Source organism: Ostrinia furnacalis, unplaced genomic scaffold, assembly GCF_004193835.3.
Source record: "Ostrinia furnacalis isolate ACB-3 unplaced genomic scaffold, ASM419383v2 OfSCF3002, whole genome shotgun sequence".
NCBI lineage: Eukaryota > Metazoa > Arthropoda > Insecta > Lepidoptera > Crambidae > Ostrinia > Ostrinia furnacalis.
In genome coordinates, this window is record NW_021133241.1 from 113,523 (window position 1) to 135,334 (window position 21,812).

General features: G+C 36.8%; 1 protein-coding gene across 2 annotated transcripts in view; it reads right to left on the bottom strand.

Moving 5' to 3' along the window:
* The window catches only part of IP3K2 (Inositol 1,4,5-triphosphate kinase 2), a 66,873-nt gene that overhangs the window by 41,639 nt on the left and 3,422 nt on the right, over positions 1–21,812 (bottom strand). Inside the window, exon 1 of one of the 2 annotated variants that reach the window (XM_028310318.1) lies at positions 7,197–7,868. The exons of the other annotated variant lie outside the window; for it this stretch is intronic. Coding sequence (XP_028166119.1) covers positions 7,197–7,700 — 504 coding nt within the window. The 5' untranslated portion in view covers positions 7,701–7,868. Of the gene's footprint in view, positions 1–7,196; positions 7,869–21,812 lie in introns of those variants that run through there. 2 annotated transcript variants of the gene reach the window in all.

A 21,812-nucleotide genomic window follows, 5' to 3' on the forward strand; every position in this document is an offset into this window, starting at 1 on the left:
ATTATTATACGTAAGTGGAATAAATGAAGCCTGCTATAATTAATTGTAATTAACAGCTTTGCCATTTCAACTCGACAGTGCCAAAATTATGTTTCGCCTGTCAATCGCGGTCATACACCGGTATCGATTTCGTCTAGGTGTAATCGATTGCCCAAGCTCGATCAAACTGGTTTCGCATGTTCATTCATGTCGGTTAATGTCAGAGTCATTTTGAATGAAATATATCCTTTGATGGCAAAAAGAAACGTGAAAAAAAAAGACTTTTTAGCGTTCATATAGATAGTAAAAACCAAGATCTCTGATGTCAAACTTTTTGAATCCCTACAGTAAGCTGACATGATGACTTAACCGAACTATACAGATTAACATGCCCACAAAATCACGCGATTATTTTTCTTCTCAAAGAGACAAATTGAAATAAGCAATATCCTTATCAAATTGAGGCATTCTTCGAAGCGCACCCATTTTGAGGCGCACCTAATGAAGCGCACCTAAACTATTTCTCTTCAATCATCATCATCTCCTGGATTCTTCCAGGAGATTATAGTAGATTCTTCCAGTTCAGTTCCAGGAGATTCTTGTTGTAGCGTAGTTTTAGAGAAACATGACACTGCAATGATCTTAAAATTCAATCAAGTCTCGCCACAGGATCTCTACAATACCGCATCATGGTTAATCATGACAAAGCACTCGTTCTGACAAAGACAATCAACTCTGTAAACACGGCTTATTTATGGTCAATAATAATACACTGATGATTTCATCTCTGCAATTTTAATCAACGAACTGAACACAATGTTTTCATTATTTTTGTAAGAAACCTTCTAGAAGCTCTTCACCAGCATCTAACATGATAGATAGAAATGACCAGGCCAAAGATGATAGCGATATTCATTCGCAATCCTCAAGTACAGAGAGCTATCTTACTTTCAACTGCCGAAACACAACAACACTGTTAACATTTTTGTTATAATACCTATGTATGTATAAGGGCTTGGTCCTTGCCAAACTGTGCACTTAGACCCGATAGTATCTACTATAGCAGACTACCTGTGCCCGCGGCTTCGTACGCGTGAAAATAGTTTGAATAACATTTCCCGTTCTTGCAACAGTTTTCTCTACTGCCCCGCCCCTTACGGCTGTAGAGTGATGTTATATAGCCTAAAGCCTCCCTCGATAAATGGGCTATCCAACACATTTTTTTTTAAATCGGACTTGTTCCCCTTCAAGCAAACAAACTCTTCAGCTTTAATATTAGTAGTATAGATCTGAAACAAACCCATTTTGTGTGTAATTACCATAATCGAATGTATTATATCAATTAAAGCAAACAAAGTTGTCACAATCAATCTCTTTTTCAAACTTTTTATGATAGCATCGTCTCTCGCTTCTGCCGCAAAAAACTGCCCACGCGCATTTTAATTGCAGGTAATTATCAGATGTGAGGCTAATTATAAGGCGTACAAAAACTCTTTTATCTTACTCCCACTGTTAGCAAGTAGTAATTAAATACTCTTTGTAACGGTGGGAGGATATGGCAAATGTTAAACATTTTCTTCGATATCATTTAGGCCGAGTTGCACCACCTTACTTTTACCGTAACTATAACTATTATAAGAGGTGTTTCTTGTATAGAGTTTGACAGACTTTTGACGTTTGTCAAAGTTAAAGTTTATGTTAACTTAAAAAAACTTCAAAAATCTATCAAACTTCATACAAAAAGCACAGGTTATTGTTATTGTCACGGTTGAAATACGGTGGTGCAACTCAGCCTTAAACTTTTTATAATGGTTTGTCTACCAGTTTTTGTGCCACAACCCTAATATACGAGTAGAAAAGACCGACCGATAGCTAGAAAAGTTTTGTGTTTAGTTAGATACAACGCACAGCCCAAACCACTGGACAGATCGGGCTGAAATTTGGCATGCAGGTAGATGTTATGACGTAGGCATCCGCTAAGAAAGGATTTTACGATACTCCTCCTCTAAAGCGTAAGACGGGATCCACGCGTACGAAGTCGCGGGAGGCCACTAGTTTATTGATAAAGTTTTTGACAGTCAACAACATTTTTGTTATCAAATTTTAATTTACAGATGTAATAAAGTAATAAACATGTCCGCAATCTGCCCACGTACGAAAGATAAAATGATTTTAAAGGGCATTTGGACAAATCTGCAGATAATAAAAAATGTTTTACTCTTAATACATAAAAAAACATGTTTTTACGTAGAGTACCTTGTAGGTACTTATTTAAAAAAAATACTGTTCCTTACTTTAACAAATATTGAATATTAATTCGACTCGATAACAAAACATCTGTTTTATAGTCTTCAAAATGCACATGTTTAAAGATGACGTCACATCAACCTGCACAGTGTCATCTATGTCGCTAGTTGTGACAGGTGCTATTTTTCGACAAAATTTAGTCAGGTGCTGGCAAAAATACCTACTATACTGTCTTATCAAATTAACTAGCAGTTTTCATTTCAAGTGAAAAATAAGAGTTCATTCACACTTATCAAACGTAGTCGATATGACGTCCACGTTTGTCTCTATTACGTTTAACAACCCAACTTGAGTGAAGAGGGTTCATCCAGTGTCAAAGTAGCTCAGTTGGAAGAGCAGTCACCCGGTAAGCGAAGGGTCGTGGGTTCAATTCCCGCCTTAGGCAGTTCGATTTTTTCAAGTTATTTATAATTTTTAAATTACTTTGAAATGCAACTCCTAACGCTAAAAAGAGACTGGAATCGATAACTCTATATAGTTGAAATCGTTCTCTAGAATAATTCCACAGATATTTTATGTTATTCCCATAAGTTACACGCTCATTACTAGCAACCCAACATAAATGAAAAAGACAGCTGGAATCTATATATTTTTTTTCGATGTAAACAAAATCGTTTTCTCGAATAGGCCCCCAGACTTTGCCCAGACACTTGCCCATCTACTCCAAAGTCTATGTTTGTCTCTCTTATTATTTGAAGGAAAGGGGCTGCTGGAATCGAACTCTATGAAATCGAAATCGTTTTCAAGAATAGGTCCACAGACTTCGCACAGTCATTTGTTAACACTTATCTGCGTTACACATGTAGTCCATTACGTATCATGACATTCGAGATCACCAATGATGACCAAGAATAGACCAATTTGAATTCATTTGAGGGACATTGAGACTTGGCACTCGACCTCTACGCAAATGGCGTGGGAAAACGAGTTTTTGATAAAAATCTTATAATCATGATGAATTTGTTTTTGTCCACCTCGGTGTCTTCTTTTCCTTGCATTTTGCACTTTTTCTTAGAGCAAATAACTGCTCGTCTTTTTGGAGATGCAGTTGGTAATTGTTTAAAAAAAATGTTATGCACTCTACTACCTATTTGTTAATTTAGAAATTCTACTCTTGTAATGCTTCGTTTGGCAAAAGGATCCGTATTTTATAATTATTTAATTCGTTATAAACGTAGTGACTCTATCATTCCAAATATTGAAATACTGCACTGTTGCTCATAAAACCATTAAGTATGTGCAAAGAAAGACATTAAGTTACGAGTTTTTTCATTAATTACAAACTAAAAACTCATCAAGTAACGTAACAATAATGAAAAACTTAATTACGCCCAAAAATAATGCTTTGTCTGACGTAAAAGTGCATTCACTAATGGAATGACATTAAACGAATTCAATTAACTAAATCACGTGCTATAGTGACGTGGGGACAATTCGATAAGTATGTAATTAGAATGTCAAATTAGACGAATCGGAAATTAATGGATATATAATCGATTACATTGTAGTGTCTGACGTCGGTGATGCAGTTTGCTTAACGATGTGCGTTGTTAATGTTGTACTTTATAATGATAATGATATTGTTATAACAAAGGAAATAGGAAGAATATGATTTATGCACTTAATTTACAAGTTTAAGGAAAGTTAGTGATGTAACAAAACAATCGCTAGCAAAAAATATTTATTTGTTGCTAAAAATTTGGAGAGTATCTTTAAATCTTTCGGGAGTTTAACTTTTTACCAAATCATATTTTTGATGTCTGTCGAGTTAATTTAGTATTTAAAACAATAGTTCTAAAGGTAATTGAGTCACTCATATCTATGACAGATGTAAGAACAATATCTTGATTTAAAACCACAATGTTATGAACGTGTTATTCGCGAAACGTATGTTTGTATTCACACTACGCTAAATATAACGCGCATAGCAAACAGATAATGGAGTCGGTCTAGAAATGTTACAAAAGATCGATAATTTCACGTGTAAGATATTCAAATGTTAGAACTTTAGTTCCACTGTCTGAAAGAAGAAGAGGCTATTTTAAGCCAGATTATTATAAAACTTGCGAAACCTTACGAATGTACATTGTAAAGAAAAATCAATGGAAGGCTTCCTTTGCTTTGAATTTTGGAAAAAGTTAAGTAGGTACCTACTTCTCTTCTCGCTCAAAATATTTTCATCAAATAAAATTACATATTCATGGCACATTCCTTTATTTCCACAGTTGTGACCCAATTTTAGACATCAGATTGGAAACAGTTTGGGGCCCGTACGCAAAAAATAAAGTATATCAACGTTTCGAAATGCGAGCCACATAAGAACTTAATGCGACAGGATTGACAAGTGCAGCTACTAGATTGGTTAGTGACATAGACAGTTACGACGACGCAGAGATATTTACGACCGAATGAAAATGAGCAAACACTGGTAGTGCATGGTAAGATGTCAATGATGAAACGAATACAAATCAATAAAACTTTAAAGTGGCGTCCACGTAAAATAGAAAACAACATGTAGGTAATGTAGTTTACATTAGACCAAATTGTAACAGATACGAAACCAAATTACCAACCTAGATCTACATCTAGAACTAGAAATCGATGCTAGATGGCTAACTATGGATGGATTAAGCAAAACAATAGCCATAGACTTTCAAATGAACCAGCTAATTCAACCAAAGCACAAAAGGGTAATAGAACGATTGTTTGGCGTAGCAGTAGGCTACGCTACTTATCTGCAATATGAATGGAATACCATACACCCATTCAACATGTCCAAACAATGGCCGCCAGATGCATGACCATAATAAGGTTACTAGCACGCTTAACCGGGTAACGATATAATACGACAATTTGAAATCTGCAGCGGATAAAACAGGGAACTAACATTTGTCCGTACTGGAACTTGTCTTGCGCGTTGATGGTGGCGCCCCCGATTTTGACGCACCCATAGCAGTGAAAGCTGTACTTATCACTGCTATAAATGATCGATAGATTATGTCGTCCACTCGTCCGATCGTGGCTCAGCAGGTATTAATATTGCTTGGACCGGTTGATAAGTATTTTAACGAGTCGACTTGTACTGTAGATCTGTACTTAAAGCAGCCGACAAAATCTACAGCATCTCTAAATTGTTTCTTGGAAAGTTTGTGGCTTGCTACAAGGTATACAAAATCTTTGTTTTGCTACACCAGTGCGAAAAACACAGCGCCATAAGAAAACTTCAGCGAAATTAATCAATAAATGCATAATTATTACGTATGTTTTTAAAAGAAATGACAAACGAGTATGTTCTGAAGTAAATTTTTATTGAATCAATTCTCCTAATCAAAAACGATACCTAGAGAGTTGTAAAATAAATCATTATTATTCATCTTCTTTCGAAAAAGATATGCAGAATTGGATTACAATATTTAATTGCATAGACTTATAAAGCTGAGTGTCAAAGGCGATAACTTGTTTGGAGACATCAAATGATACACAAACTAAATTTATACGGAAAAGGTTTTCTGCGAGATAAATAAAATGATTAAAGAAGCATTTTTGAATTATTAGACTTCTAATTAAATATGTCTTTTGACAAATAGTACCTACTGTTCTTTTAGATGGATCAGCAGCTACCTTACCGCTTTATTGACGGTAAGTACAGTATATTTTACTTGTATGTACTCGTAGAATACCTAACCGTAAAAACCATCTCAATAAATTTAAATATTTAGGTGACATTATCTAACGCATGGCAAATATTCTTCACCTTTTTTATTGATACTATCATCAAATACGTCATTCCCATTAAACTAGTTTATTCAAACAGATATTTTGGTATTCAAATTAACTGCAAACTGGTTTGAATGATTTAAAAGGTTCATAACATTACTTATTATTTTCCAGAACGTGCAGAAAACTACTAGACATCGTAAAACGTGTCTTTTGTAAACAATACAGCTGTGTGTGTTTTGAAATTTGATATTTTGTTTTTGCCATTTTAGAAAAATGCTCTACATTTTTGACGTAACTTTTTCAATGATATTATGTTTGCCTCAAGTCTTCCATGTGTATGATATGTTTAAATTATTTACATTCAGTGTGTATATAATTTGTTTTACACACTATCCAAGCAAATAACCTCTGACGCTGATTATATTATTCATTCAAACACTTCCAAGGATGGATCTCAATATTCAAAGAAATGTTAATATCTACAGTAGGTAGGTAGGTTTCACACGAATTTGTGTAAATTGTATATCCTAAGCCTGATTACATTAATTTCTGTTCTGACGTCAAAGTCACGAGTACCAACATGAGCCTTTTGTAACGGTGTTTTCAATAAGAAATGTTATTTATTTCAATTATTTCGCTTTCCGCTCTTGGTAGGGGTTTAAATATATTCTGTTTCCTCCATTTTTATTAATTTCACTAACCGCTTTTTTTACCTTACATATTTGAGAGAGAGTTTTAGGCTTACCACATAATTCATAAACTTTTGTAAACACAGTTTTAAAATAAAAACTGTTTTGTTTCTTAACATCATCAATATTTAACAAGAAAGAGTGACAGTATTGTATTAGGTAAAACGGTGTCCTAAGACTATTTTTTTTATGAATAAGAGAGCTAAATAACGTAATGATTTTATGCTTGTTTTCAAAACTACAGTGGTTTGGAATAAAAGTAAGAATGTCGAAATAATCACAACTGAAGATCGCCGGCTCGAATAAACGTGATGTCGCAAAAAGTGGAATTCCAATGACCCAAATCTAATTAGTAGGTTTATAAATAGTAATTCACAAGGATAACGCAATAGCTTTTAAAACTGAAGGTCTTGTAATAGCAGGATACAATCATTACGGCGTAGCTATAGATAACTTAAAACAACACGTTGTAGTTACGGAAATTCTATCAAAATAAATTACCTTTTGAACAGGACGCGGGGGCTCCGGCACGTCGGAATCCCACTCGGAGCTCAGATCATCACTCGAAGCTTCGGTGTAATCCTCTGTCCACGGCACTTCTAACAACGAACTCTTCATTTGGTCGTAACCAGGAGACAGCGTCTGAGGCCCATACCCTGGCGGCAGAGGACTCGACGCTCTACAGTCCTCACAATTACACGGCTTGGGGCCTAAAGTATCCTTGGGAGGGGAATCATCTTTCAAATCAGTCTTAGAATTTCTCCTGTTATCACGCTTCCTCGCACTCCGGGGAGATAGTCTGTTATTGCACTGAGGAGGAATGTAATATCTGGTGGGCTCCGAATTCCTCCTGCCGCTGTCAGGAGTCTCTATCTTTACAGGGGTCAGCAGAGACATCTTCTTCGTCATGGGCTGCTGCCTCTCGCTCTCCGATTGGTCTTCGGGCTCCATCGTGTAGCGGATGATCGGTATGGTGAAGGTAAACTGATCCGTCCACTCTGGCATTATGAGCGTTTATCACTTCCCGTGGAACTGCCTCCGTAACGTTAGGAGGTATAACATCATTTTATATAAGATTATTACTAGTTTTCGCAAAACACGCACCGTTTTTCCGACAGAGCGACGCGGGCGCAACGCAAGCGAGCGCCGAGAAGACTGCGCATGCGATGCCTTGCGCGCGTGTTGCACAGTTACAACAACATCGTTAAATAATGTGCTTTACGCGTATCGTAATAGGGATCATTAATTGGTGATTTAGAAGCGTTGTACGTTCGAATGGCGCATGGCGCCTTCGCGTTTCATTTTGACCTTTATACATAACGAGATAAGAACATCCAAGTCCTCATATCTGCGAGCCATTAAACACTAAAATACACTCATTTGTGAAAACGGTTTGCGATGATGCTATTTTTGATAGCAGTTTAATATTCAGCAGAACTCGTCCGAACGCTAAGTCTCTAATAAAAAGAAACATGACACACAGTTAATTAAAATCTTACAATGGGATTGTTAATTGTGATTTATTGTTTGTTTGTAGCCTTGAAAATGGCGTAAGAATAATATTTTGATTGAGATGCGGTTGCTATGATCAGGCCTTATTTGTTGAAATTAATTGAGCATTTTAATTGAGATGACAGTGGGCTTCTGATAAATGATGGTACCTATGACATGAGTACATGACCATGATGCCGAACTTTTTTATTAATTTCGATAAATTGATTTTCCCATTTGTTTTTTGTAGACCATATCGAATCTGTCCCTAAATTAAGAAATGTAAAAAAATATCTGTAAAAAATGTTGTCTAATGAAAAGGGCTCATCATTTTTCCAGCTAAGTAGTGGCAGTCCACTGTATAGTCTAATAGCGCCAGAAAGCACAAACTCTTGTTTTTTTTTTAATTCAGCTACTGCCACCAGCTATCTTCTAACTAATGGTCCATCAAGCATTTTCATAATCTTGGTCTTGATATATTTTTGAACTACTAATTATACTCTTAAAAGTACCCCTGCTTCTTCATTGAAATCATTCGTAAAGTAAAACGCAAAGTGATTTCAGCTGTAAATAATGTTCTAGCATAAATACCAATTACTTAATATTTCGTTGTCCTACCTACCAATTAATTAAAAAGTGTGTTTTATTTTTTTTATTGCAAAATAAATAATTATTGAATTGCTTCTCCCTCATTTACTACTTTAGAATCAAATTGTAATGACTCTTCAAATTAAGTAGGTACCTACCTAAGTAGGTACACCTAATTTATAATTACATGCCCTAATGAAGAACTGCTGCGCGTTGCACTGACCTATGCAGCCGATGCGATGACGTCAATCTATCAACCGTCACCGGCTGCGAAGTTTTCCTTTTGTTTTGAACTCAATTGTTTTCTAATTTATTTTTTTCCTTTAATTGTTTTACAATCTACCTGACCCTTGAAGGTTTTTATGTTTTATAGCCTGACCAGGAACATAAAAACCCTCGCCATGTTGCGGAAAACTAATGGTACTAATTTCTTTTAATGGCAACAGTAACTGAAAACTTCATTGACATGTCACCTTGCATGTCAGTCTATTGTTGTCAAAGTGTAAACAAACTTTATTTTAAATGGTGCAATTGATTTTGTGAATTAAATTGCTAAAATATTTTTATAGTCGTGAAAGAAAAGTGGTTCACGATGTGTTAATGTATTTGTCGAAGAGAAATACTAAGGGTTCGGACAATATTTTCATTGAATAATGTTTCCGACAAAGGTTGTCAAATTTACTGACATGTTTATCGTATAGTACAGTCCACTATGAAAATTAGCTGTAGTCTGTTTCAACTACCTATTTTAAAGTTTTTTGTCACTTTCTAAGTTTTGAATTTTATGGAATTGGGAAAGAAGCCGAGTACCGAGTTTGAAGCGTTCATGAGCAGACATTGCAGTTGAATATTCAAGTTCTGAATTTGATTATTGATGAATAATAAAATAAATCCTACTAGCTCGATTGATCGTTTCATTTAATTTATTTAAACCAGGTTACCTTTAATAATATTTTTCGTTCATTTATGAAAATATCAAATTAGCCCGTAATCCTGAATCCTGATACATTTTATTTAGCCTATTAATTTAACACATGTACGACTGTACTCAGTGTTGCACTATCAAATGCAATTGAAGCGCCTCTATGCCATTGAAGTAATATTACTACGTAGTACATTATAACTCAATGCTCTATGCCAGGGTTTTTATGTTCCTGGTCAGGCTATATCTTATTTATTTTAGATTATTTAACAAAGTTGATAAAACTACAAATAACGAAAGTCGCATGGATTATATGCCATTATGAATTCACAAACTTTCTTGAAGTAACTAAATAGCGAAAACCGGTTTAGAAGCAGATAAGTATGCGCGATAGTAGACTAAAATGATAATAAATAAAAGGAGGACGTTATGGTAAACAGAAATAGATAAGTGTTTGAAAAGCACCACCAGTGTGCTTCACTAGAAGTGAAGGGAAAATTGAAAATGATAGAAATAGAATATTTATTGTTCCTAAATAAGATCACGTTCACCATTTCAAGAAGGAATGGCCTTGGGAATCCTGAGGCAAAACATTATGGCCCACGCGAAAACACCACACAAACAACTTGCCTTTTTGTGCACTAAATTCGCTGGAATTTTCCAAACTAAGAAGTCAATAAATGCTTAACGTAAGTACGAGTGCTCGCAATAAATTGAACTTTCTCGTTAATTCAGCAAATTCCGGGTGCATTGCTTTCGTTGCATTCGGAATGAGACCAACGGGCGCCTGCGCATGCTGAGAATACAAAATGTAACATTCTGCTGACCTGACATTCTTGTTTTTCAATGCGAAAACATAAAATACTTACTAGATCATGTTGGTAAATCAAGTCATAAAGATTTTGCTCTATAAATGCATTTCACTTGGAAAAAAACTGGCGTGACTGAGAAGAAAGAAAAAGAAAAATCTCTAGCTCTGGTGTAGGTATGATATTCAAAATCTGATGTAACCTTAAAATAATATCATGAAGATTTTATTGTAATTAATTATACTGTGATGGATACTAGGAATGATTTATGAAACAAGTGTCGGTATTAATTACATAAATGCCATCATGTCGATCTTTAATTAAATTGTCTGATCATTATTTGGTAACCTATGAAATGAAAACGTCTCACGTATTCCTCTAAGGCTGAGTTGCACCACCTTATTTTAACCGTTACAATTACACTGACCGGTGCTTTTTGTATGGTTTGACAGATTTTTGACGTTTGTCAAAGTTAAAGTAAGATGGTGCAACTAACCCTTAGTGTACGTTTTTTTGCTGAGCGGCTATTTTAGTTCATTTTGTTGTGATCGCCACTATAGCACAGTTCGAATCCGAGCCCTGCATCTATTAGGTAGTGCAGTATCTTTTGGGAGCGATATGTTGTATCCTGAGGGCTTAGGATATGTTTGCTTACGTTTAAGCTACGCTTGCGCTTCATAGGTCCACAGTCTGCGAGGATACGTAATATCGTTTCACCCCCCTCATGGGACATCCTAAACATTCTTGGTTTTTCTAGAGCACTTAAATCGTTCGTTCATTGGTTTCAGCCGAAAGACGTCCACTGCTAGACCAAGGCCTCCCCCAAGGTTTTCCATAAAGACCGGTCCTGCGCCGCCCGTATCCAGGCCTCTCTCGACCTTCACCAGATCGTCGGTCCACCTAATAGGAGCCTTGCCCACACTACGTTTTCCGGCTCGTGGTCGCCACTCGAGAACTTTTCTGCCCCAGCGGAGATCAGCCAAGTAAGTAGGTATACTTACTTGTCTTTCTCTATCTATTTTATCTAACACAGTTGTGTCATTCGTCCGTTCAGAAGTACAAAACCTGAAGCCAATCGGTTTCAAGGTCCGTCAGCATAAGAACATGCTCAAACGTATATCGAGTCTGTTTTCATTTTTTGCCTGCTTAGCGACGCTGCGTCTTTCCATTCTATACATAGCCAGAACGCAAGGGTGTGAAACTAATCGAGTATAGTTTGGATATGACTTTTTTTACTAAGCTCCTCCAAACTATACACGACCAGTACGCATACGCTGCGTACTGCTCGCGTATACTTTGTAGTGACTTAGGTCAATTATCTTCCTCCAAAATATACATCGCCAGTACGCATACGGACTAATCATGTACCTATGTATTGTAATAAGTGCGTGATTACAATTTATACGCGAGTAGTTGCATGCTAGTCATTTTGACTTATTGACCTCTCTTTCTATTACATACTAGCTTTCCGCCCGCGGCTTCGCTCTTATTTATTTGTGTCAGTGTGCTCTTCTAAAGAGTGAAGACGATTGTATGTAGGTACTATTAAAATGTAATTTTAACTCATTGGTTTTGTCTCATATTTGAGGAATGTATCATGAGTAGAGTCTTAGTTTAAAAGGATGCCAACGATTTAAATTTCAATAGGTAGACAAAATTCAGAATTCTTAATTATCAAAAATTTTAGCTTTCTCCAGTAACACTGGTATTATTATACTGTGACTCATCAAAGTCATCATTGTCAAAAATATTGACATATCGAGAACTGTCACGGCCAAAAAACTGGCACGCGTCCGTCCTCCGTAAGCGCCACCGCGCGACTGATTGAGATTGTCCAAGCCGTCATGGGCGATTTTTTCCACATTTTTTAACATAGTAACTAAATAAGACGCAATATAAAAATTTCATCCGTTAAAAGCCCTCAAGTTATTTCTGAACTTTAGTTTAGTAAAAGATTCAGAATCTCAAATCGCTTATTTTAAAAATAAAACCATTATTAGAAAACGAATAGAGGTAACTTTGGGAATTTATTCTATCGAGTCAACTTCATCAAATCGTGTTTCCATCCGTTAATAGCCCTAGAAAATATCCTCAACTATGCCCAAAAAAAATCTTAGCCTTTTATTTTACTGTTTAGTACCTCAAAAATGAAAAATGAAAACCTCATTTTCGCCATTTTCTCTGTTACCCGGCCTTAATTTGAAATCTACCTAATCAATTTAATTTCAAAAACCACTTACAATAGTTTTAAAAATCTAGATTTATTATAGATTCAGTAAAATAATAATATTTTATGTAATAATATCAAATAAATGTAATTTTAAATATAGTTCCATATTTTACTGAATTTTACTAAATCAATATCAACTAAACACACTCTAGTCAAGTGTAAGTGGTGTAGTAGAAACTAATCGAGTATAGTTTGGAGATGACTTTTTTTACTAAGCTCCTCCAAACTATACACGATCAGTACGCAAAATTCGTGTATAGTTTGGAGTCACAGATTTACAAACAGGCACTCCGAAATATACACGAGCAGTTTCCTATGGGTGCGTTCTGGCCATGTATAGAACGGAAAGACGCAGCGACGCTGTGCTAAGTGAAACGAATGACGCACGGCCCGTTCGCAAATTACTTATTTTATGTAGGTATCTTGCTATCAATAAATCATTAAATTAGGAAAAACAATTCGTTGTTACTTAGTATGTGGGTACTGTTTTGGTTATTGACTTCCTTCTTCCAAATGATTATACTTCATTTTCTTTCAAATAATAGTTAAGACACAAAAAGTTAAGCACAAAATTTTCCAGCAAGTGAAAGGGGAAAATGTTGAATTATTATAATTATTTGGCCGAAGACCAAAGTAATGGACACAGTCCAAAAAACGTAGCAAGATCAAGGAAACGAGCAGAAGGAACCTAACGCAGAACCGATGAAAAGTAGAGTTCTAAGTTTCTTGAATGGAGATGGAGACCACGTCTCCCCAAACGTAGATAAATAGATAAAACACTTTATTGTACGCTATCCAAGATAAGAATAAAAAAGACAGTAATACACAAAAGAAACAGCACAATTTAGGCGGTCTTATCGATATGAGCGATATCTTCCAGATAACCTAGAGGATGTAATTGAGAACAACGTAATATAGGACACAAAACTTATTTGTACGATGGACCCATGACTAAAAAAAGACAAATAATATAAAAAAGCTTCAAGAATAACAACAATATGCCATAGATAGACTTGTATGATGCTGATGAAGAAAAAACAATTTAGTTAGTAATTTGTCCAAAGTTGGATATTTACACTTTTTATTAACGCGAACTGTAGAATGACAAACTCGTGTAAATTGTTTTAGTTAAACTCGTGTGAGCAATAGACGCAAACAACGCAAAGATGTGTAAACTGGTAGGTTTGCGATGTGTTCTAATTTCTGAGCTTCTGTCTAAATATTACGAATAAGTAATAAAGTCCTATGGCTGAAATGATGATGATGATGATGATGATGAAGTAATAATTGACTGACGACCTGATAAAGGTAACAGGAAGGCGATGGATGCAGGCTGCTACCAACCGTGCGATGTGGAAGTCGTTGGGGGAGGCCTATGTTCAGCAGTGGACGTCCTGTGGCTAAAATGATAATTATGATGATGAAATAATAATCCAGTGATCTGTAAACAGCATGACTCGACATATTTCTTACAGCAATATTTACTCAAATCAATATTGGACTGTTTGGACTTCAATCTAATTAATACCTTAGAATTATAATTAATTAATTTAACCCCTTGACAGGCGCAGTCCAAACTTCACAGATAGGTTAAATACCGTGATTATTTACAAAATCCGTGATCAAAGATGTCACAGTAATTTATACGAGTAATATAGCTGTAATTTAGTGTAATTTCCGAGATTGGCCGATAATAGCGAGTCTTCGCTTAATTCGCGCTAAATTATCTCTCGCCCGATGAAAAGCCGCTGGCGGATTGTTTGCTATTTTAGTAGGGAATTTAGTGCAAGAACCCCTCCACTTTGGTATAGAAGGCTCATTTTTGCAACAGTGGTTCTTTGGGTGCTCCTGAGTGGATTTCCGTCGGTAGACATCGGGAGCCCCCCCTGTGGTAGCAGGGGGAGGGGGGGCAAGTTTCCTTCCGCCGCGCTTCACTTTAAGGCCCATATCTTCAAAACTATGGGTATTAGGGCAAGTGTGGTATCATTTTCGGATAATTAAAGGATGGCGAATTCATTTCTAGAACAAACTTTTTGCCTTTTCATACAAAAAAATAGAAATATTGAGTAAAATTCACAAAAACCAAAAAGTATTTTTTTAAATAAACGTCGTTTACTTTTAAACCACTGGAGATAATCTAATAAAAAAAATATGACCTGAAAGCTACATTTATCAGGATTATAAAAATATAACATTGTATGGTACTTTTTTCGCAAAAAGTAGGTGAAAAAAATTTTTTCTTCAGGACACAGCGGGCGAATTTTATTGCGCATCGGAAAAAAATATTTATTTTATCCATGAATTCATACTATTTGGTTCATAAGCAAGCAAGGATTATTATTTTAGAATTTATTTAGAGTTGCTGGCACATCAATCTACCATAATTTGTATTTTTTCGTCAATTGATTTTGAACTCTATGTGTGAGACATAAGGTTGAAAATAGCTTAAATACATTTTAATATTGAAAATATCATAAGAAGAAAGCACTAAATAAAGAACTTTAATTTGTCTAAACGTCTTAATGATTATTATTATTTTAATTAACACTTTTATTTCTACATACTATTGTACCAGTGATTTAACGGAAAGGTAAGTGTGAGGAAAATGAGGTTTCACAATCATAGTACGGGAGATATTTTTAGCACAAAGGTTACGGCTGTGACCGTTTTAGTTGTTTTTTTCAGACAGCACCAGCTTCTGCACTACTTCTTGCACTTACATCTCACCATTTCCAGGCAAGCCTCGGCAGCTACGGGCAAACCGGTCCATGTAGGCTCCATCTTGCTATCGGCTCTGGTCCACCCCCAACCAGTCGGGTAAAGGGAAGACTGAGTCGGTTGCTTGCAACTAATCCTATACGCGAACCCCTTGGATTGATCTAATAAGTAAGTGGATAGATCTTGAACAAGGGACAACTAGAAAAGAGGACCAAAATCCCAACAGAACAGCCTAATCTGGTTTACTGACAGCTTAAAGATGCAGTAGCGGCGTAGGGGGGGGCGGGCCGCCCCGGGTGCCAAGCATCAGAGGGTGACACATGTCGCACAGATTAGTACTCACTGGCGCATCTGCATAGCAAGTCTGCGGTCTATGTCATTGTCTTTCAATCTTGGAATCGGTAGGTAACCCCAAAATCGTGGGGGTTACCAGGGGGTGCCTTAGGACTTACACCGCCACTGCAAAGATGGCCTTGGGAACGGGAACGGGCGTCTACTGTAAACACTTCGAACATAGTGAACGCTTAAAGAGGTTTGCTACAGTGTTTCAAGCTGAATTCTACGCTATAATATGTGTGCACTAAAGAACAGGGGTGTAAAAAACGCAACATTTACATCCTGATCCACAGCCAGGCAGCACTCAAACAAAAAGCCATCGCCAAGGTGAAGGTTGAGTCTAGAATTAGTCTAGATGCAATCTTAAAGATGAACAAACTCGGAAGGCATAAAAGTGTCCCTGATGTGGGATACCTGGACATACACGGATCAAATGCAATGGGAGAGCCGACAGTCTAGCGAAACTAGGGTCAGATGCGATACCTATTGGGTCAGAACTGATACTTACCTTTATCTAACGACATACCTCATGGCCATATTCCAAGAAGCACAGTGCTGAATGGGAAATCTCCAACGATATAAGATAAGCCTTTCCAAATCATTTCTAAAGGGAAACACAGGGTCATGGAGAAAACTCATTAAGCGGAAATAAAAGGTACCTAAGCCCAAGCAATTACTGGTACGCAAACTGGGCATTATGGAACGAACCACTCATGTCCCACAAAATGGGCCTAACAACAGAAGACAGCTCTCGAGCATGTGGAATACATGTGGGGACCATTAATCAATACTGTAAGGATGGGTCTGCTTGGGGCAGCATAACCGGCATCAGAAGGCTTTCACTCAGACGCTTAATTCACCTAATGGATAGGATTTTTTTGGATGATAGGGAATAAAAAAATGGAGCATATGGATCCTAATGGGTCGCTGTGGACTACGCTTAGACCTAGCTTAGCTTAGCTTAGCTTAGGCCCTACATAAGATAACCCAGACAGCAGCAGCAGCTTTGTATCAGCCTTGGCTACTGACAGTATATCAAGGGATTCGCGTATAGGGTCAGGTGCAAGCAACCGACTCTAGTCTTCCCTTTACCCGACTGTTTGGGGGTGGACCAGAGTCGATAGCAAGATGGAGCCTACATGGACCGGTTTGCCCGTAGCTGCCGAGGCTTGCCAGCAACTCTAAATAAATTCTAAAATAATAATCCTTGCTTGCTTATGAACCAAATAGTATGAATTCATGGATAAAATAAATATTTTTTTTCGATGCGCAATAAAATTCGCCCGCTGTATCCTGAAGAAAAAATTTTTTTCACCCACTTTTTGCGAAAAAAGTACCATACAATGTTATATTTTTATAATCCTGATAAATGTAGCTTTTAGGTCATATTTTTTTTATTAGATTATCTCCAGTGGTTTAAAAGTAAACGACGTTTATTTAAAAAAATACTTTTTGGTTTTTGTGAATTTTACTCAATATTTCTATTTTTTTGTATGAAAAGGCAAAAAGTTTGTTCTAGAAATGAATTCGCCATCCTTTAATTATCCGAAAATGATACCACACTTGCCATAATACCCATAGTTTTGAAGATATGGGCCTTAAAGTGAAGCGCGGCGGAAGGAAACTTGCCCCCCCTCCCCCTGCTACCACAGGGGGGGCTCCCGATGTCTACCGACGGAAATCCACTCAGGAGCACCCAAAGAACCACTGTTGCAAAAATGAGCCTTCTATACCAAAGTGGAGGGGTCTCCATACAAATCATTGCACTAAATTCCCTACTATTTCTCAACTCTCGGTATGGTAGGTGTATTCGATGCTCCTTTATTAATTCGACTAATTTAATTTCTATAAGCGCGCGGAAGCGCTGGACGCAGGCCGCTACCAATCGATCAACGTGGAAAGCATTAGGGGAGGCCTATGTTCAGCAGTGGACGTCCTATGGCTGAAATGATAATGATGATGATGAATTTCTATAAGTACATAGCTAAAACCATTAACCCTCCTTCTGGCGCAGTCGGGTATGCTCCCGATTACAGTAGAGCGGTCACATGACAATATCAACTCATTGGTTAGAAAAATAAACAAGAGACTGTAATATTTTTATACTTAGGTACCTAAAAAACTTATGTCTAAATAAAATAACTCTACTCATAATACCCATGACAGCTGATGACGTTTTACCAACATAATAATACTTATGTAAGTTACTAATGAGATATTCAGTATCATAATTGAACACGGACGTGCATGGATGGCTGTGGTTGCCGCTGGTAGTAGGTATGTTACTCTTTCACGCAAAAACTACTGGGGAGGTTAATGAAATGAAGGTTTTTGAACTTCACGCAAACTAACTCATGCGTCAACTACATATTATTGCCTCTAATATCTGAATAAGTATAAATAAGTGTTAGTTACCTATTTATTTCTCAATTAGTTTCTTAAACAAATTGATTAATAGCATCATCTTAGGCTGTAGTTTTATCCAAATCATGCTTTAAGTCTTATGATTTTTTAACTCTCTTTTTTTAACAAATAAGCGCTACCCACGTGTCTCAAAACGGGACTATTCCCACCTCTCGTTCCCACCTCTACAACTCCTGTGTAGCCAGGATCTACAGCTTGACCGCCAATAAAAACCCAACCAGTGAAGGTCAAGTTTGTCCCAAGGGAAAGTGAAACTGTCATTTTACCCGCAAAGAAATTAATAAAAGAACATAGGAGGAGTTCAAAGTTAAGTTTCGACTTCCCGTGTCTCAAAAGTGTCGAATGAACCAACATAAACGGATAACAAACCGACGAACTATAATTTGAGACTTTAGTTCTTTTTTGGTTGGAATTTTATTGGCATTTCATCGCCAGTTTAAAGACAGGCGCCAATTTTCACTTATTACCGCGCCCTTTGCGACCGCAGGATACGAGAAATCACGAATTGCTGAATGCCTAATTGGAGATAATTTTATCTTTAAATCAACGTAACAATGTTAAAGTATTTGAGGATCGTTAAAGATATAAGTATTCATTCCTATACCATCGCAGATAAACGCTGAATACAGGTTTAAAAAAAGATGTGCACAGAAGAAAGAAGTAATCATTTCCCATAGCACTATTGTATGTACCTACTAGTACCATGACTACGCTAACTTATTGTGCTCCAAATGTTTATAAAGAAATCTAGAACTCTGAATTACTTAACAAGAATTCTGATAGAAATACGCCACGATACAAGGTCTTTAAAAACTTTAGCATCGTTTTAATATAAGACTACTACTCATGAATGATACGTTCCCAAAATATGAGGCCAATGATTCAAATTTCACCCTCTACAAGGTTATCTATCCCAACTAATATTATAAATGCGAAAGTAACTCTGTCTGTCTGTCTGTCTGTCTGTCTGTCTGTCTGTCTGTCTGTCTGTATGTTCCTTATAGAAACAAAAACTACTCGACGGATTTTAACGAAACTTGGTACAATTATTCTTCATACTCCTGGGCAGGTTATAGGATACTTAGGAATTCCCACGGTAACGGGAATTAGCGGGAAAATCCTTTTGTATGAAAAATCTAAACCGCTTAAGTTAGACGCTTGAAATTTGGCATGTAGGTACCTTAGTAAACTTAGAGCTTAGTTAAAACAAGGAATTCCCGAAATTCCCACGGAAACGGGAATAAGAGGGAAAATCCTTTTGTATGAAAAATCTAAACCGCTTAAGTTAGACGCTTGAAATTTAGCATGCAGGTACCTTAGTAAACTTAAAGCTTAGTTATAACAAGAAATTGCAAAATTTCTACTGGAAAGGGAGTTAGCGGGAAAAAACATTTGTATGGAAAAATCTTAGCCAAGTAAGATAGACGCTTGAAATTTGGCATGCAGGTAGCTTAGTAAATTTAAAGCTTAGTTACAACAGGATATTGTAAAATTCTCACGGGAACGGGAGTAAGCGGGAAAAAACATTTGTATGAAAAAATCTAAACCGCGTAAGTTAGACGCTTGAAATTTGGCATGCAGGTACCTTAGTAAACTTAAAACTTAGTTACAACAGGATATTGCAAAATTCCCACGGGAACTGGAATTAGCGGGAAAATCCTTTTGTATGACTGACTCACTGACATATCAACACACAGCCTAAACGGCTAAACGTAGGCACTTGAAATTTGGAAGGGACGTAGCTTAGGTACCGTAGATTTGCATTAAGAAAGGAATTCCCGAAATTCCCACGGGCACGGGAATTACCGGGAAAATCCTTTTGTATGAAAAATCTAAACCGCATAAGATAAATGTAGGGGGTAAAACGGGATCCACGCGTACGAAGTCGCGGGCGGCCGCTAGTCATAAATATTCTACTACAAGTACATAATAATATTATCACAGTAACTATGTGCTTACTCTCACAATTCCTATCAGTTTGCTTGAACACCCCAAAGATAAACTCTATCTACGACTTCTTATATCATTTCTCCGCACAAAAATCAACATTCAGACGAAACAGATATCCATGACGATTATGCAAAGTGGGCAAAACATTGACTTTCATACATTTTGAGTATAAGTTTAGAGAAGCATGTTCTTTGAAGGTTAAAAAGGTTCCGTATCAAAGTTCTATAACATATTACAGAATGTTACAATCCAATGTACTTAGTTTTTCCATCGGGCAGTGGTTTCCACGTTACTCTTACTATGGTTTTCCTTCATGGAAATCTTCAACAACTTCATAAAGGTCACACACCATTAAAGTACACCAAAAGTGGGAAAACTAATAAAAGGGACTTGTTAACTAGTCAGTTTCTCATGAATGAAATACATAGATCATAACAATTTAAAAATCTAGAAGCTTGAGTTTATCTCTATGCTTCTAAGAAATCAACAGGGGATTTTTAAGTCATTTCAAAATATTGAACACAAAAACCAAGAAGAAGAACCAAAAAACTAAATCCAACAGACCAAAGTAAAATATTATATTGACGTCTCTACATCGACCTTGCAGAACAAACACGCACAGCAAGTTCAACAAACTTTAAATCCATAACATCCAGATACATCACGCCAAAACTGAAGAATCCCAAAAATGGCGCGAGAAAGGCCTAAAAGGAAATGCATTACGTATCATCCAATGACGCACTCGCGCGCCGCTCCAGCGATCTGACGTCACTGCGGTCGTCTGCGACAGTTTTGAGCCACACCAAAGCAATGTGGTCCTTGTGGATGAGTATAAAGGGCGACTTTTGCATGGGTTAGGGGAATAGGTGGGCTCCGTTGGATCTATGTGACGTCAATGCGTCAGATCACCGAACCATATCGTCTAGGGCTAGTGATCTAACTAGCAAAAAATTTCGAACAAGATAAAATTTAATTTTGCTGATAAGTTGCTCTTTTCAGAATAAGTTAAGTAATACCTTATGAATTTTCATTCATGTCAAAAAAATATTTTCATTGAATTTATTTGCTTCGAATATTCATCACAGTGGTAAGTAAAAAATGGGCTTAGTGAATATTCATAAATCTCTCTCCAACCCGTCTGATCAGCGTAGAGTTTAGCCCAAATTGTCTATTTGCCTCTGGCAAAGAGGGTAATTATGCAAAATCGTCGGGTAATATGGTTTCTCACTAGGGTTCCCAACCCTCCCGGATTGCCCGGGAGACTCCGGAAATAATGGTTAACCTCCCGACCTCCCGGAGAGCAATATTTTCTCCGGTATTTCTAAAAATTAAATGCATCCATTGCTGCTCGTACTTGTTTATAAATTTTATCTTTAAAAGAACCAATCACATGGACCAGCATTACTAAACTCCAGGAATTATTAAATATTGACATAGATAGTGACAAATTGTACGATGAGGTTGGACTTTTGTGTGAGGTGCAACCACATCTTATTGAAGAAAGTCGAGTGGGTTTACGCTGGGTTGACTTCTTTACGAAATCGAAAAACAGAAATCCCTGTCCTGGATAAAAAAAAAATGGTCACGTTTGTTCTTTCCATTCAGCGTGATGGAGCAACTATGGAGCAAGCCCCCCCCCCCCCNTACGA